This window comes from Labrus mixtus, chromosome 21 (assembly GCF_963584025.1).
Source record: "Labrus mixtus chromosome 21, fLabMix1.1, whole genome shotgun sequence".
Classification (NCBI taxonomy): domain Eukaryota; kingdom Metazoa; phylum Chordata; class Actinopteri; order Labriformes; family Labridae; genus Labrus; species Labrus mixtus.
Genome location: NC_083632.1, coordinates 15,046,513 through 15,063,767, shown reverse-complemented (window position 1 = coordinate 15,063,767; position 17,255 = coordinate 15,046,513). Strand labels below are relative to the sequence as shown.

The following is a 17,255-nucleotide window of genomic DNA, read 5'->3' as shown; positions in this document are numbered from 1 at the left end:
GTCACTCACAGACCTGTCTGTCTGCTCGCTGGCTGTAAACGCTATCTGCCTGTCTCTCTGACTGAAGGTTCTCTCTGCCTGTCTGAGGGCAAGTTTTATCAACCTGTCTATCTGCTATCTGCCTGTCTTTCTGCCTGCAGGATTTCTCTGCCTGCCTCACTGCCCACACATTTTTTTAGTCTGTCTGCCTACAGGGTTAATCTTTTGTCTCTCTGACTGCAGGTTTTCACTGTGGGTCTCACTGCCTGTCTCAGTGTCTTCAAGTTGTCACTCTGCCTTCAGGGTTAATCAGTTGTCTCTGCCTTATCTACCTGTCTCTCTGCCAGCAGGTTTTCTCTGCCTGTCTGTCTGTAGGTTCTATCTGCCCGACTATGTACCTGCTGGTTGAGGTTGCCTTTCACTTTCCACCTGCCTGTCTCTCTGCCTGCACAATAGCCTGTCTGTCTGCTCTCTCTCCTCTTGTCTTGTATCCACCTGCTCCCTCTCCATGGACCTCTGTTTCTGTCTCTAGCTGGATTTATCCGTCTCTGGAGTCTGGTTCAGCTTCTCTGTGGAGCATCAGTCATGTGAATGTTTGTCTCCGTCTGTCTTTAAAGCTTTAATCTGCAGCGTCGTTCTTCTTTTTGTTCAAAGAGAGTTCCTCCGTCGACCTTTAGCTCCAACGCAGTTTGACTCCGGGTACACCCTTTTCAGGGAGGAACGTGCATCAATTACAAACTATGATGTATGAAGAAACGGTGGCAACCAGCCAGAGTCTGCAGCTTTCTGATACAAATAGTCTGATTTAAAGGAAATAACTGCCGGAACGCAGACAACTCAGGGATATTTTTAAACTGATACAGTTTTAAGAGAGACTGAAAATCCATCCATCCAGCTGGAATAACTCCGATAAAGGGCTGGATTAAAAATAGAACTTTTGCATGTTGGATATTACTTGAAAAAAGACGCTGGCGCTCAGAAATAAATGCCATGCGGACACAAAGCCTTAGAATACCATCTGCCAGAAGACTTGTGAAACGATGAATATTGACGGAACACGATAAGAGTATAAAAGTTTACAACGGGGGCTCTGATAGCCTAGCGGTTATGTCGCGCGCCCCATGTACAGAGGCTACAGTCCTCACCACAGCGACATGTGGGCTTGAATCCGACCTCTGCGCTTTGCTGCGTTTCTCTCCTCCTTACATTTCCTCTCTATCTTCAGCTGTCCTGTCCAATAAAGGCAAAAATGGCCCAAAAAATATCTTTAAAAAAGAAAAGGTTTACAACCTGTGATGATGTTGCTCCTGCATTGATTGGTGCAGGATTATGCAGCTAAAAACACAAATGTTCAGAGACTTAACTGAGTAATAAGAGTCTACTTTGTGTCTTCTATACTGATTTTATTCAAATGGTCAGCTTTAAGTGGGCAGTGAGAGCATCTTCACCTCGTTTGCATTTGATTGGGGACAGAAATTTTGAAACCTGGATGAATGAATCTCAAACTATCTGCATTGTTACGTTGGATCCAACAACAGCAAAAGGAGTTTTTGTTAACCGTGTATTTTATGACCAATGTGTCACCTTTTCCCTCTGCCTGTCTTGTTCACACTGAAGTCTAAAAGCATGGAAGTGTGTGAGTTTGTGTGCAGATCTGTATGTGTGTGTGGTTTGTGTGTGTGCCTGCATGCACGGCGGCTCGGTGTTGGGAGGTGTTACTCACGAGGCATGATGCCTTGGTCTGCCAGCTGCTCTCGTGTCCTCCTCTGCTGAAGTCTTAACTGTAGGACTGGAGTTACAGCGAGGAGGAGGAGGAGGAGGAGGAGGATAGATGAGAGGGAGAGCAAAAAAAGAAGGGGAAAGATGAGAGAGAGAGAGAGAGAAGTGCAAAGACAGGTAAGGGACAGACAAAAAAGCAAGAAGACAGAATTCAAGCCACTTTAAATGCTGTTTTTCAAATCTTAACTTTGTGATCTAGAAAAAGTTTAAAACTAGCTCTGCCATCTCTTCGTGAAGGAGTAGAAGCATGTATGTGTAAATGCATACAGAAAACAGAGGAAAAAAACAACGCTGCTTGCTCACAAATATTTCTGTGAGCAGGATGTAGGGAATGATAAACAGCTCCTGGCTTTTAAACAGATCTGCGAGCAGTGTGTGGTCTGCACGTTTCTGTGAATGTGTGTGTGTGTGTGTGTGTGTGTAGCATTGGTGGAGGTGGGAGTGAGGGGTCATAAACACGGAGCCTCCCCCGTGTCTGTTGGTCTGCTTGTGTCTGTCGTTTGTGTCCGTGTGTGTTTCTGCTCCACGCTGTTATCTGAACGTCTGTCATCTGAAACGTTCCTCGATCACTTCCCTCCACTTTAATATCTCCCTCAGGTGGTTTTTATTCTCGCTTAATGTTATTATTATTATTTTCTCCAGAACTTCCAGGTTTGATCCCATGAATCATATGAGAGTTTGAATATCAGAGTGCTTCGGTGGGGGAGCACCTCCGTTATGTAACAGCAGGCCCTTCCCTTCATCTAACATCTGCTTTAGTTTACAGAGAGTAGGGGTCATGACCTGCTGGTCGAAACATCACAGACAGCAGACGCAGATATTAGTGTCCGACTAAAATCTGACCATGAACCTGTAACTGATACATGGACGGTTTTCATCAGCCGCTATAATAACAACAGACACAAGAACATGCAGGTTTGAATCCTTTATGTACCGTAAAGCTTCTATAAAAAAGCACCAGGCTTTTATTTACTTCAGCCTATGAAATGACCCCTCCTTTATTTGGGACGGACGGCAACACAAGACGGGCCTTTAATTATCGTCAAACAAAACTTGAGCACAGCAAAGATGGGAAAGACTATTTACCCCCAAAAGAATATTTGATGTTACCTTGTCAAGCAGCATGCAGACCTGCTTCATGTCCTACACACATACAAGCATTATCCTGGCATGCCCTGCCTACAAAACCATGAGCTGTAAATATTAAAGCATGAAGCCTGAGTGGCGTCACCCATCTGTCCCTGCAGGGGGCGCTGGAGTCCCATCAATGGCGGTCTCCATGCTGGAAATTCTGTCTCAGTCTAACTCTCAGTCAACCTAACAACAGGTTGAGAGCTGAAGCTGAGACGGGTTTTAAACCTCCTGACAAACCGTTACACCGCGCCCGCCTGTCAATCAGGTCAGCTACACGCCTTATTGTGAATAACTCTTATCCTTCATCAAATCAAAACTGATGAGTCATCAAAACATTCTCCCCCCGTACAGTGTGTGTCGATCGAGACATGAACTAATCACACTTATTTGTTTTTTTGAACCAGGCTGTAAACATGTTAATATCTGCTGTAAAAACAGGCTTTTTTAGAATGGGTGTGTGTGTGTGACTTCCTGTGCTTCTGCAGCCAGCCTCTAGTGGACACTCGAGGAACTGCAGGATTTTGCACTCCTGCATCGACTTCATTTTTCAAGCCTGTTGGTTCTATTCAAGGTACCTCCTCCACTACGTATTGATGTGAAAAAAGGTTGTGGTTTTTAAAAAGGTCTTTGTGAGATCAGATGTTCTAACAAGCTAACATTACGGTAAGTCTTCTTTATTTTAACCATTCGTGTGTTTCGTCCAGGTCAGAAAATAAGCGATGTGACAAAGTTACTGTTGGATATTTCTGCAGAAGGTCTTTGGTTTCATCTCAGGGGACTGATCTCTGCTGCTCTGTATTATGTTTGCAGACGAGTTATCAATAATGCTGTGTATAAAAAGCGCAGCAGCTGCCATGTAATCTGTGTTTTCTGGTAAAATGCCGCTCTCTGTCCTGATTGCAGATGGAGGACCAGAGCCAGGCGGTGTAATCACAGATCACTGAACCGCACGGTACTCTGCCTCCCCAAATGTTGACTTTGAAACTGAAGACATTTGTTTTAACTCGAAGTTCCTTGACAACAAAGGACATACAAATCCACAGCCACATTTACAAGTTTTCAGATTTATAGTGTAAGTAAATTATCATTCAACCTGGTGAAGTGGCGATAACTACACAAGTGAGAGACGTGATATCTGATTTATTGCTTCTAACACGTTCACAGCCACCACAAGAGAAAGAAACAGGCTAATAATAACACCACACTTTCACACTTAACCCCCGACATCTGAGCTGAAGGGACCGCGTGTGTTTTAGACCTACATGAAGTCTCCTGAACTCGCCCTCAGCTAAACCAGGAATGTGTTCAGGACAGATGTACGAGCGTGACTGTATAACTTCTCATAAACAGGTTTTCCCAAATGAAGTATTAGGTTTATTTAAGTCTCATTACTCAGCATTATGTGAAAATCCACCTTAAAACAGGACGTGTGTAATTTATTCCGAAGGTCTTGGACAGTAAAAGGCAGATTTGTGACTGTGAGCTAAAACTTCACTGTGAAGATTTCTGGAGCAGCTCCGTCCACACTGACTGATGGCGGATTCAGATTTGTGTTGTAGAAAAAAAGCACAACCATTTCACAAGTATAAGCTTTTAAATTGGCTCTGCGGTGGGCATCTATTCTTTATCAGTCATGTTAAACACCACAAGTCTTACATTTAAAGGAGCTGTATGTAACTCTGACAACCTAGTGTTTAAAATGGGTACTGCAGTCTAAATTCTAAACATTGTAGAGAGCTGTCTCCCCCCGCCCCCTCCTCTCTAGAGTCCATGCTCACTCAGGTTGCCATGTGGTGGACACTGAAGTGTTTAGCCAGCTCTGCATCGGTCTGTAAACCTTTCTGTGTTCTAACCTCTCTCCATTTTTCAAAAGCATCTCCAATATTGATCCTAGTTTGAGCACGTTTCTGCTCGTGGAGCTTATTAGAAACATGCAGAGGCTTTTTAGGTCGGGTACAATCACTTCTATCTGAACCAGTTCTCTTTCCCGCTTCCATCACTGCAACACCTGTTGGTTTGACCTGATAACTGATCTCATATCTGGCAAACTGAGGGGCGTCCAAAACAGCCGTGTGGGGGGTGTCTTAAAGCCTCCTACCTTATCTGGTCCAAACAAATCCAGAGCATTCAGAACCGGACTACATAGTGTGAACAAAAAGATGAAGGTTATAAAAACGTGGACAATCACAAGCTCATCAGTCATTAGCAGGACTATATCGAGGTTCAAAATTAAACTTTTTTTAATAGAACATTTTTCAGTATTGAGTTTAGTTGGAAGAAAAAGCGAAAGCAAAAACGTTCCGCCTTTGTGTGGCAAACTTGTGCAACAAGCTAACGTGACAAGGCTTGTTGTTCTGACGGTGGAGACACGCTGCTGCCCAGCTCCGCCCCTCACCCACAATTTCCTCAAAGTCTGTATGCGCTGTGTTACGTCAGCACCACAGTTTTACTCTGTCCTACAGCGCATGCATCGCCTTACTGGTGTCTTCCTGGAGTGTGAGCACAGCCATGAGCTGCTGAACTCACAGGTACACAAGATCTCATGAGAACTACAAGATCTCATGAGAACTACAAGATCATGCGTGAATAAAGAGAACAACAAACAACATGTTGCTTTGTCTTTCTGAGGTTGATTTTTTGTTCACTGTGTTGTGTTGCTGTTGTGTTTGTTGTTTTTTATTTTGAGAGCCCTGAAAGTAAGACAAGTGTGCAGCTTCGAGAAAGTCCAATGGATCATTCGACTGCATTCGTGTGGTCCGCTCAATCCGGATCTGATCGCACCCTCTCTCTAGTCAACGCTCCATTGTCAGTTAATGGTGCGTGCCAGAAACACCACTCTGCATCCCTTTAAATACACAAAGTCTATTTTTTCGACAGAGCTTGCTGCAAGCGGACTCAGGCAAAGGCTTGTTGTTCTTATGAACGCTGATATCAACTATTTTAATATCAAGACAAGGCCTGATGTTCATGTGCATGTTCATTATGAATTAAAAGGTGAATACAAGTCCAACATTAATATTGTCCTTTCGCTTGAATATCAAATGACAGCTCATATCCCCTTAATTATTGACACGCTGAAGTTACAAACACTTAAAGTAGCTGCTCTGTAGGTGAATAACTATGGAAGCCCTCAGAGGACAAGTACCCAAAACATTTTATTTGACTCAGTTTTTCTGAGTTTAGCAGGTACATTTCTGTTGTTTTCTGAAGATCTCTAGAAAACCAGCGTTGTCATCTCTAGATAACGACATAAAACAAAATGTATAGATGTATGTTTGCTTTTTAGTTCTGTAAACACCAGCCTCTGTTTTCATTATTTCCCAGTGTTGAACATCATCTTACACTACTTCACGGATGGTTTTGTGTTATTTAAATCCATTCAGCACAGCTCACTAGTTCACTCCCCTCTCTATCTCTACCGATGAATCAGAAGGCAAGAAATAAGAGGCTTGTTGTTCTTAGTTCTAAATAAAATGACATCTAAAAAGGCGACTTATTGCAAAGAACCTTCTTTTGAACCACAAGAGAGCTGATTTTAAAGTTTGTTTTTATAGATTAGAAATAGAATATGTCTCCATAACTCAGGTGAGGCTTAAGTGAGGTGTGTGTATGTGTGTGTGTGTGGTGATTTACTCTGTAACATGTTGACACCTTGTAGTGTTGATTTAACTTAGGCTATATGTGACGCCTCTGTAGTACGATTATGTCAGCGAGCGCGAGAACACGGGCCACAGCCCTTTGAGCTGTTAATCAAATCAGCATGAGAACTGTTCAGTAACATACACATTCACAAAACATTCAGAGGTCCAGAGGGAGCGCTCAAATGAGATCGCTATCTTTTCTTTTAGCTTGAACCGTGCAGCAGCAGTTCCCATGGCTTCGACAACGGCGATCAGGAGCGGCGCAAAATACTCGACAGTTGCTGAATTCACGGCGTGCAGAGTTTAACCCGAGCTTCTGCCTCTTAAAGAAAAACTGTAAATCCTGCATGACCTGATTGTTTAAGACTCCTCCTGTCAGCAGTTATCATACGCAGAGTTTTACTCCTCTGACGCTCCACATTTCATGCATGCACCCATAAATTCACTCAACAAGCCGGGCAGTTGTAGTTCATACCATTACCAACATTAATCCCTCTCACTGTAACATCAAGCACACATGTAGGAGGATGACCTTTGACGACAGCATCGCTGCATCTGTGAAATATTAAACAGCTAAAGCGCATTAAGTTAGAGCAACACAGAACCTGAACCTCCTGCTGCTGTTGAACGCCACCTCTCATCATGTTCCCTGGAGCACTGGGGGGTCATTCCCCACCCTGCCGATCTGCTCTAAACAACTCAGAGGAAAAGCATCATTTACCCTGGAACGCAATTACAGCTCAGCGGCAAACAGAAAGTAAGAATGAAGCTGCTTCAGCCTCCAGTTTGCTCATTCGGTTGCTTTAAAAATGTTGCTTTCAGGGGCGATCGTGTACATAAAGACTCAGACTGCAGAGCTGCATTTGGAGCTTCCATCAGTTACACGTTCCTCAGGGAGGTGGCAGTGTTGGTCAGACTACACACACTTCACAAACACACACTCAGCCTCACAGATGTTCAAAATAAAGACTAAGAGTGTGTGTGTGTGTGTGTGAATGGTGTGAACACAAAGACCTGACAGCTGCTGTGTGTTAAAGGGAGGTTAAATCAGCGCTGCAGCCTTCCTCCCTCTTTGAAATGCCCACGTTCACACACACAGACGCACACAAAACATCAGCTTCCAATCCAGCCTTATTAAGATAACCTCTGACTCCTCTCCGCTGCCTAATCTCTCTTTATCAGCGTGCACACAGACTCTCACAGGCTCCCCTCTGCAGCAGGTTAAAGGCTGGCACGGAGCAAGTGCAGCAACCTGCCCGGGACGTCACCCTGCATGTGGTGATTTAACGAGGACGGGTTGGAGCATTAACATCACAGAACACGCCCAAGAAGCCGATCCATCACTCTGTGACAGGACACGTGATCACACTTTATTACACACCTGTCACTTTGCTGTAGAACAAAGTGTGTCGACACAACTCAGGCATGAAGACAGATGACTGACATAATGAAGCAGCATCGCCTGTAAACGCCAAGTGATGGCATGCAAACTGTGTGAGGCTCATCAGAGACTCGCTCACTTATGAACAGACAGAAAAGAAAAGTGTCAATCTGTGTTGTTCTTACCTGATCTAAACTTGCTTCGAATGAGTATGGAGTGCTCAGAGCCCAGAAGAGTCATAATGCTTACAGTACAGGTCCAGTGTTCAAAAGTGACAAAATAAAGTCAAACACACGAGAAGCCGCGCACACTTCGACCCCTGCCAACGCCTCGGGACGCCTCACTGAGATGAGATGGAGCTGAGCCGGCCTGCCTCATCAACAGCTCTACAGGAACACTGATGTGAGAAAAACTCATAACACACACACACACACACACACACACACACACACACACAGGCTGGCTCTCGTTGTGTCTCTGCTCTCTGCGCGTGTGTGAGTGAGTCTGGGGCCGGGGAAGCTGTGGTCCCATCCAGCTGAGAACTCTGAGCCGGCCCAGGACGGCTCACACAGATATGCCCCGCTCGGGGAGGGGCTACCGGGACAGGGTTTCCTCTAAGCCCCGCCCACCAGAGCCCAGAGGCTGGACAGGGCCTGGCTGATGACTTCTTCCTCCCCTGCCACCAGTGTAAATATATCTGCCTATCAGCCAGGCTGGCTGTCATTAGGAGGGGGAGAGAGAGAGGGAGAGCTGGACGAGGGAGAGAGATAGAGAGGCTGATAGAGGAGTACAGCCAGGAGGGAGGGAGCGAGGGGTTTCACTTTTTGCCTTGAGACATTTTAAAAGTTGTTTTCTCCCCTCTCGAGGACTGACCTGACTAAAAAACTTGACTTTTTACTTTTTACAAATCTGCATCACTTCAGACTTGTTATGTGAGTAAATCACAAGAACATGAGTTTGTTTTTCAGCTTCATACCTCTGCAGTAATCCAGAGTGAAGCCTCTGTGTGACTTACTATTTACAGTTAAACTGAGACTCACCACAAACAGATGAACGGGCGCTCCTCTGGGGGATTTAATGAACCAAGAAATGACAGAGTTTATTTTGGAGACATACCTGGAGGAGAGAATTTTGCTTTCTTTTAATTATTTTCTGAACACAGGGTCGCTTCTCATATTTCTAACGGGGCCGTGAAGAATGCATCACACAGAGGAGGAAGTCTTGGCTGAAAGTTAATTATCGCTTACCGCCGGCTAAACTGGAATGACCAAAGGGTTGGCCTCTGTTCCCAGAGCTGTATCTCATCATCAGTCGTTAGCCATTGATTTTCAAGATCTACGTTATTGTATCCGTACGATTCAGAGCATTTTGACTCTTCTGGGCAAACTTTCCAAAACAAGATCAGATCAATAAAGAACAATAATCGCTATGTGACTTAAAACACTTCTTAACAGTTTGTATGATAGCTTAAGGTATGCACAAGTCTCCATCACTGACACATCGTCTGTACGTGCTGGGTTAAGTCAATGCAACGGTTTCACTCCATCCTACAGCACACGCCCTGCCCCACTGGTCTCATTTCTGGAGGGTGAGCACAGCCATTCAAGATCCCAGAAGAACTACAAGATCGCAGGAGAATTACAAGATCACAGGAGAACTACAAGATCAAATGAGAACTACAAGATCACAGGAGAACTACAAGATCACAAGAGAACTACAAGATCACAGGAGAACTACGAGATCACAGGAGCATTACAAGATCACAGGAGAACTATAAGATCATAAGAGAACTACAAGATCACAGGAAAACTACAAGAATACGAGAACTACAAGATCACAAGAGAACTACAAGATCTCAGGAGAACTACAAGATCACTAGAGAACTAAAAGATCACAGGAGAACTACAAGATCACTAGAGAACTACAAGCTCACTGGAGAACTACAAGATCACAGGAGAACTACAAGATCACAAGAGAAATACAAGATCACAGGAGAACTACAAGATCACAAGAGAACTACAACATCACAGGAGAACTACAAGATCACAAGAGAAATACAAGATCACAGGAGAACTACAAGATCACAAGAGAAATACAAGATCACAAGAGAAATACAAGATCACAGGAGAACTACAAGATCACAAGAGAACTGCAAGATCACAGGAGAACTACAAGATCCCACGGGAATAAAGAGAAAAACATGTAAGCAACAGGTTGCTTTGTCTTTCTGAGGATGATTTGTTGTTCATAATATTGTGTTTTATTTTGAAATTGACCGGTCTTTCTGTGCGTTTCCTTGTCTGACTTCCTGTCAGGGTTGATATATTCTGCCCAGCTTGACGCGTGCTTTCAGCATGCTCCGTTGAAAATAGACTTGGAGCGTATTTAAAACAGTGGATTTTGTGATTATTTTGGCTGAGCTTCACATTTTCTTCTTTCATGGAGCCGGCACACTGCAGACATTTCACATAAAAGCCAAACAATGTTAAGTTAGCAAAAAGCTGCTGAATAAATTGGTTTATTTTGAGGATATGGAGCCTTTTTTTTTCAATTCAAAGAGACTAGAAATAAATGTTTCAATAAACACGATGTTCCCTGTGAGATAGGAATATGATATGTAATATGTTCTGATTTTGTTTGACATCCTAACGAGTCTACATGTTTTCTTTCTTTGTTTGCTTTGGCAGCATTTATGTATTTATAGTACATGGCATGCCAAGACAGCGAAATGAAATGAAGGAGAAAAGATATGAACAAGACACAGAGAGGAATTTGATGTACAAATTTCATCCGATATAATATGTCTTTGAGCGGGACTCAAAACAAAACTATATGTCATAGAATCATGGATATGTGAACATTACATCACGCTTCTTTAAATGTTTACATTCAGGGGGAAATAGAGGAACTATGGCAATATAAAAGTGCATTTAGATGGATGGATTCATAGACCAATGGTTTGATGATGAGAAATGGATTGAAGTATGGATGGATGGATAAACTGATGGATGAAAAATGGACGATAGATTATATCACAATTGGAGGGATGGAAATATGGATGAGATATGGATCACTGGAATGATGGATGGATAAACAGATTGATGAACGGATTTATTGAATAATAAATTGATGGAATGATGGATGGCTGGATGGATAAAGTAGTGGATGGAAAGATTGATTGAATGATGGATGAGATGGATGGAATGAATGGATTAACAATTGGTGAATAAATGGAAAGATGGTTGTTGGAGGGAATGATGAATGGATGTAGGACTGAATGATGGATGAAACAGTGGAAGGATAAACGGATGGCTGGATGGAACAATGAATGAATGGACATACTGATGCATGATGGAGAGATACATGGATGGATGGATGAGTGGACCAATGTATGAATGATGGAGTTATGGATGAATGGACAAACAGAAGCATGAACAAAAATGGGTGATGGATGGAACAACAAATAGATGGATGGATGGATAGATCAATGGATGGACGAGAAATAGAAAGAAGAATGGATTGATCAATCTGAGGATGGATGATAAACAGATTGATAAATGGATGGATCGATGGATTGAACAATGGGTGAATAACTGGAAAGATGGTTGATGGGGGGAATGATGAATGTATGGATGGACTGAAAGATGCATGAAACTGTGGAAAGATAAACGGATGGATGAACCAATGAATGGATGATGGAGTTATGGATGAATTGACAAACAGATGCATGAAAAAATGGTTGGATGGATTGAATAATAAATGGATAGATCGATGGAGTAATGGATGAGGAATGGAACAGTGGATTGATAGATGGATGGATGGATGAGCAATAGAAAGAAGAATGTATTGATCAAACTGAGGATGGATGATAAACAGATTGATGAATGGAGGGATGATTAAATAATACATGGATGGAAAGATTGTTGATTGATCGCAAATGGATGGTTTGGGTGGATTAAATGAAGTATGAGATATGGATAAATGGACCATTGGATGGCTGCAATGAATGATGGACAGATTGAAGGATAAAAGGATGGATGGAATAATAGATCAACAGATTTAACGATGGAAAGATGGTTGATGGATGGACCAATGGATGGATGATGGAACTATTGATGGATGGTCAAACAGGAATGATGGATGGATAAATGAAAAAATGGAGAGATGGATGGATGGACCAATGTTTAGAAGATGGATGGATTGATAGATTGATTGGTGGAAGGGATGATGGATGAGGAATGGAACAGTGGAAAGATGGATGATGGCTGGATTCAAAGAAAAAAGGATGGATAGATGGAGAGATGGATGGGTAGACCAATGGATGGATGGATCCCAAACAGTACAAGATATCTTAAATATGAAATTAAAATGTATCATATAAAAAAACATACCTTACAGGGTGGTAGTTGTGTTTAGAGAGATAATCTATTTATTGAATTTATTGAATCTATTTATTTATAGATCTGGACTACACTCTGAGAGTTATTCACCCGGCAGCAGACAAACAGGAGGTTAATCTTATCAGCAGTGTAATAGCAGATTCTGTAGCCTTTATTCAACAAGGCATCCCTTCCTCCAGCTCCCACATACCAGGCCGACATGTGTCAGAGTTTAACTGAGCTCTGTGCCCGCTCTTCAAGGGGGCGGAGTCAAACAACTGCTGCTCTTAGTGCCACAGAGAGTCCTGAACGTCCGTCAACACAAGACGTCAGCTGGACACCACACGGACTTCTCTGTCTGCCCTAAAGCTTGATATGAACTAAAAACAGAGTATGATGCAATGTAAGTGCAGCAGAAAGACATCAGAGGGGAATAAAGAGGGAATGTCATGTATGCACGCTTGTTTCTGTCATACAGCAGGTGTCCGAGTCTGTGATGGCGGTCGTTGCAGAGAGCTCCTGTCTCACTAAACCCTGATTAAAGTGTTCTGTGGTTACAGCTGAGAATGTGAGGAGGCTAAACAGTGAAATACAGTACGTGTCCCTGGACCAGGCCGGCTTCCTGTCCCAACATAAACTGAACAACGGGCAGCAGAACAAAGACAGAATATTAGATCATTTATGAACATTATTTGACTCGTTTAATCTCGACTTAGAGATGATTAGTAACCGGTCCAAACAGTAGATCCCGTTATTGTGAGACAGATTCTCACTCTGAATACATGAAAACGGGTATTTACCAGTAGACTGTAAATATGAATAGACAAAGCCTGTGACGTCCCCCTTCTGTTCCTGCAGGGAGGCTTTGGAGGCACATCAATGACGGTCTCCTTGCTGGAAATGACGACAGGCTGAGAGCTGGAGCTGAGGCGAGTTTTAAGCCTCTTACATATATTAGCCACATTATCGTGGTATCAATCCTCTAATCTAATGTTTGTCTTTTCATACATGTCAACCTTTTAAGAAAGACGTTAATTATTTTCTAGAATAACATCAATCTGAATAAAAAGGTAGACATAATATCACGCTTCCTCCTTATTTACTTGGAACATCATTTTAGGGTTTATCTCAACAGTAAATGCATCAACAGGTTATATTTAGATCTAAACTCTGCTTGAACTTGTCCGACGGTTGCTTCTGTGTCGAGGAACATGTTGGGGTATTTTTTGAAAGCGTGAGTCTTTATTTAGACATCCTGCTGTGGAACATTTTCAGGTTTGACTCCAGAGATCGTGAATCATCTCGGCTGCTCGGATGACTAATACCTGCACAGAGGGCTGAGATATGAGCGGGCAGGGGCCGCTGTGAATCTGTGCAAAATAATTCACATTTAAGAATTCATATCACTTAATGTCAAACCTTTCCTGGAGTTCCTGAAGTTTTATGGCTGCAATCAAATGTTTTACAGGAGTTTTGTGGTCTGACAGAGTTTTAAACGGCTCAAGACAATTTGTCTCCCTAAATGTTGGATCCCTCCCTCTCCATCCTCCTGTTCTTCTTTTGGTTTGATCTCAATGCTCCTCTTCTTCTTCTCTCCTTTGACAAATCGTTTTTGTTCATCACCATGAGCCACATCTCCGGCTACACTCTGTCCCAAAGTCATTATGAACTTAAAATATCCGCTAATTTCCGTCCCTGTTCGGTTAAAACTCAGCTACTGTAAATACAAAGAATGAGCAGTGATGAGCGCGCTCCTTTCCTGCACATTGTGTAAAGACGGCTCTAATCAGTCACAGAGAGCTCGCTCCAGAAACAGCTCACTGCTCCTGCCTCGCTGCTATCCATTTTAATCTCCTCACACCATAAACACTGCTCGCCTTTTGTTGCCGAGGAGCGTCCACACAGCAGCGTGACGCGCACACCAAAACATACAATAATTTAATGTAATGAATGGCGTGTGCTGCAATGAGCTCCAAAAAAACTTGCACAAAACTCGAGTCAAATATTTACACAGAAGCTGCTCGGGCTGCAAATCTATCGCCGTCATCTGAGCTGCGTTTGTCTTGTATGTGCGGTGAACGCACATTTATCACACATGTACATGCACACACGTAACGTCTTAATTAGCAGGTGAAAGTGCTTAAAGGGAAGGTCTGTCAGAGGGTTTGACAGTGTACACACAGCGTCTCACAGAGATTCCTCAGGAGGTCACACAGTCCTGGCTTAATCCTCCCCTTTAATTGGGCCCGATGTCAACGGACGTGACAAGTCTCATCTGAACTGTCTCGAGCTGCACATGTCTGTGTGTGAGCGTGTGTGAGTCTGTATGTGAGCGTGTGTGTGTGACAAAGACAGAGCAGGAGGTCATATAGCACTCAGACAGATTCAAGTGCATATTTTCTACATTATATACAATAAGCGTGCAGCAGGGTGTGATAGTCCAGCCCTGTTCTCTCTGCTTTTTTTTAAAAACAATGCTCCTCTCCGAGTATCAGTCAGACGCCTCTGCACAGATCATGTTCAAAACACACATTTCATAACCCAAAAGGATGTGTTTATTGGCCGGCTGCGCAGACATCTAGATCATGAAGTGACTCTTCGTATTTCTGTGATTTCTTGTGTTTTAGATAAAGCAGATGTGAGACGTTGAAAACGGCTCAAAATATCATAAAAATGATGTCAAAGTCTGTGTGGAGAATTACAAACACTCGTTTCACATGACGTGTCTGGAATTTTATTTTTAACAAGCTCGTCTTTGCATCAGTTTGGATAAATGATGCATCAGTAGCTGCCGGGGAGCAGCAGTCACGTATTTGAAATGCTTTGGATGTCTGTTTGAATCCAGCTGTCCCTCGGCTCGCCGCCTGACAGAGCGTCGGAGGAGGAAGTGTGCAGCACGCACCGTCTGACCAGGTGTGAATGAAACATGGAGCTGGGCTGCAGAGCATGTGCTCAGCTGTTTTACTGCAGGAACCCAGAAGTTTTATTTAATCACTCTAACGTCACATCTTTTGACCTCCTGTCCCTGGTATTCACACAGTTCTTCATCTAAACAAGAAACGTCGAAACTGAATCACTTACTGTCAAACTGGACCACTAACAGGGTAACTGGAGGACTCCACATTACTATGTTTTGCGTCACTACTAAATGATCTTCAGCAGGTTTGCACAGACAGCATAGAGCCACCAAGATGTCACCCGTTTGTTTTCTACTTTGTAAAAGTCTTTAGTTTAGCACTGCTACAGTTTGTTTTTTTGTCTGGAGCAGGAAGTGACCATATTTGGAGGAGAGGGTGGAGCTATTGAGGAGTGAGGGCTTACCCTACATTCACGTGGTGTCAGAAACATCGGAAAAACGAGTTTCCGAGTTGCAAAATGTACATGAACGCCTGCTCAACATGGAGGCCTAAAGATGTTTAGTTAATGTTAAGATACATCAAGGTTTGCTCTAATATAACTCGTAACAGAGACATTCACACATCTTCTCCTTAGCATAAACGCTGTTTGTTGTTGTTCCAACATCACGATTTTCTGAACTGAAGCACGGGATCACACCGAAGAGGGAAGAACGACTTCCCAACTCGGACACTGGGACCATCAGAGCCAACCCAGTCTCATGTCAAAATGTGTAATACCTACATTGGTCCACAGCGCAAAACGTAGTAGTTTCACAATAATTATTTTACTTTATATTCTGTATATTACTGTCTTTCATTTGTACTTTTCTTTATGTACTGTATGTTATTTAGTTATTTAATCTGTCTTTTACTTGATTTACATTGTGATATAGTTTTTTGTTTACCTGACTGTATATGAGCATTACTCTTCTTGAATAAAGCTAAACAAACCCCCCCCCCCCCAAAAAAAATGGGTGAATGCGGCCGGTTCGGGTAACGTAAATGACGTCACTTCCTTACTGAATGACTCAGACGAAGTAGGAACAAATATCTGCCTACTGTGCGCGCATACTGAATAGTAGATAGTAAACAGTATACAGCACGGATAGTAGGTACTGTCTACTGACAGATTGAGTAGGTACTTGGCAATTCGGATACAGCCCCGTTTTTAAGATCCACGAACCAAACGTCCACTACCTTTTGGTTCGTTGTTAATAGCGTCCATAGCTATCACCATAGCAACAGAGTGTTGGGGTAGCTTGTTGTCTTGGTCCCAGGCGCCAATCTCTTGATATAAGGATTTTGTGAAAAATCAATGGAGGATTTGAGTGGGAAAATTTTATTCCGGAACCAGAGCTGCCGAAAAAAGAGCTGCGAACCGAACGTCCACTTCCTTCCGGTTCGTTGTTGATAGCGTCCATAGCTACCACCATAGCAACAGTAGAAAGCGTAACATCCCAACGTTTTTCTATCGAGACCTGAAAGAATCTTCGTAGAAACGAACAAACTAAAGATCATAAACATAAACCGAACGAAGATTATGAAGATACAATGTACATTTGTCGTCAGAAAGGTTATCAAAACGACACTTAAGCCTCAAACTATCTTAAAATATTGCATTTTCCACCGAAAATAGAAGGGATGTCCGCATGTTTTTTTTTTCGCTAGGGGAAAACTGGGCAGTCACGTGACCTGAGGTATGCCTATACAAAAGAATAGACAAAAGGAAACGTAGACATGTCACAATTTTAGAGCCCTTATTGTGAAACTACTACGTTTTGCGCTGTCGACCAACGTAGGTATTACACATTTTGACATGAGACTGGGTTGTCAGAGCAGCACATGAAACCCGACGTTATCAAAGTTATCACGCTCCAGGCCCTGGGCAGGGCGTGCGTTGTCCGACGGAGCAAAACCGCAGTGCTGACGGAGCGCAGCGCACATGGACTATGTGGAATATGTCAGTAAACCAGATTATGACCGCTGTGTGTTTGATGGGTCATGTCTCCCGCTGCAACAGTGTGACTCACTGGTGTGTTTTTAATTTTATCAAAGTTTTCATGCT

General features: G+C 43.0%; 1 protein-coding gene across 6 annotated transcripts in view; it reads right to left on the bottom strand.

Annotated features, from left to right (window-relative positions):
• The window catches only part of myocd (myocardin), a 30,014-nt gene extending 21,503 nt beyond the window's left edge, over positions 1-8,511 (bottom strand). Inside the window, exons 1-2 of one of the 6 annotated variants that reach the window (XM_061027582.1) lie at positions 8,100-8,511; positions 1,703-1,768 (exon numbers count right to left, since the gene is read on the bottom strand). In XM_061027582.1, the coding sequence (XP_060883565.1) occupies positions 1,703-1,768; positions 8,100-8,154 (121 nt within the window). In that variant the 5' untranslated portion in view covers positions 8,155-8,511. The remainder of the gene's footprint in view (positions 1-1,702; positions 1,769-8,099) is intronic. The other 5 variants (XM_061027583.1, XM_061027584.1, XM_061027586.1 and 2 more) reach the window with 5 other exon arrangements.
• Positions 8,512-17,255: the final 8,744 nt, after the last annotated feature.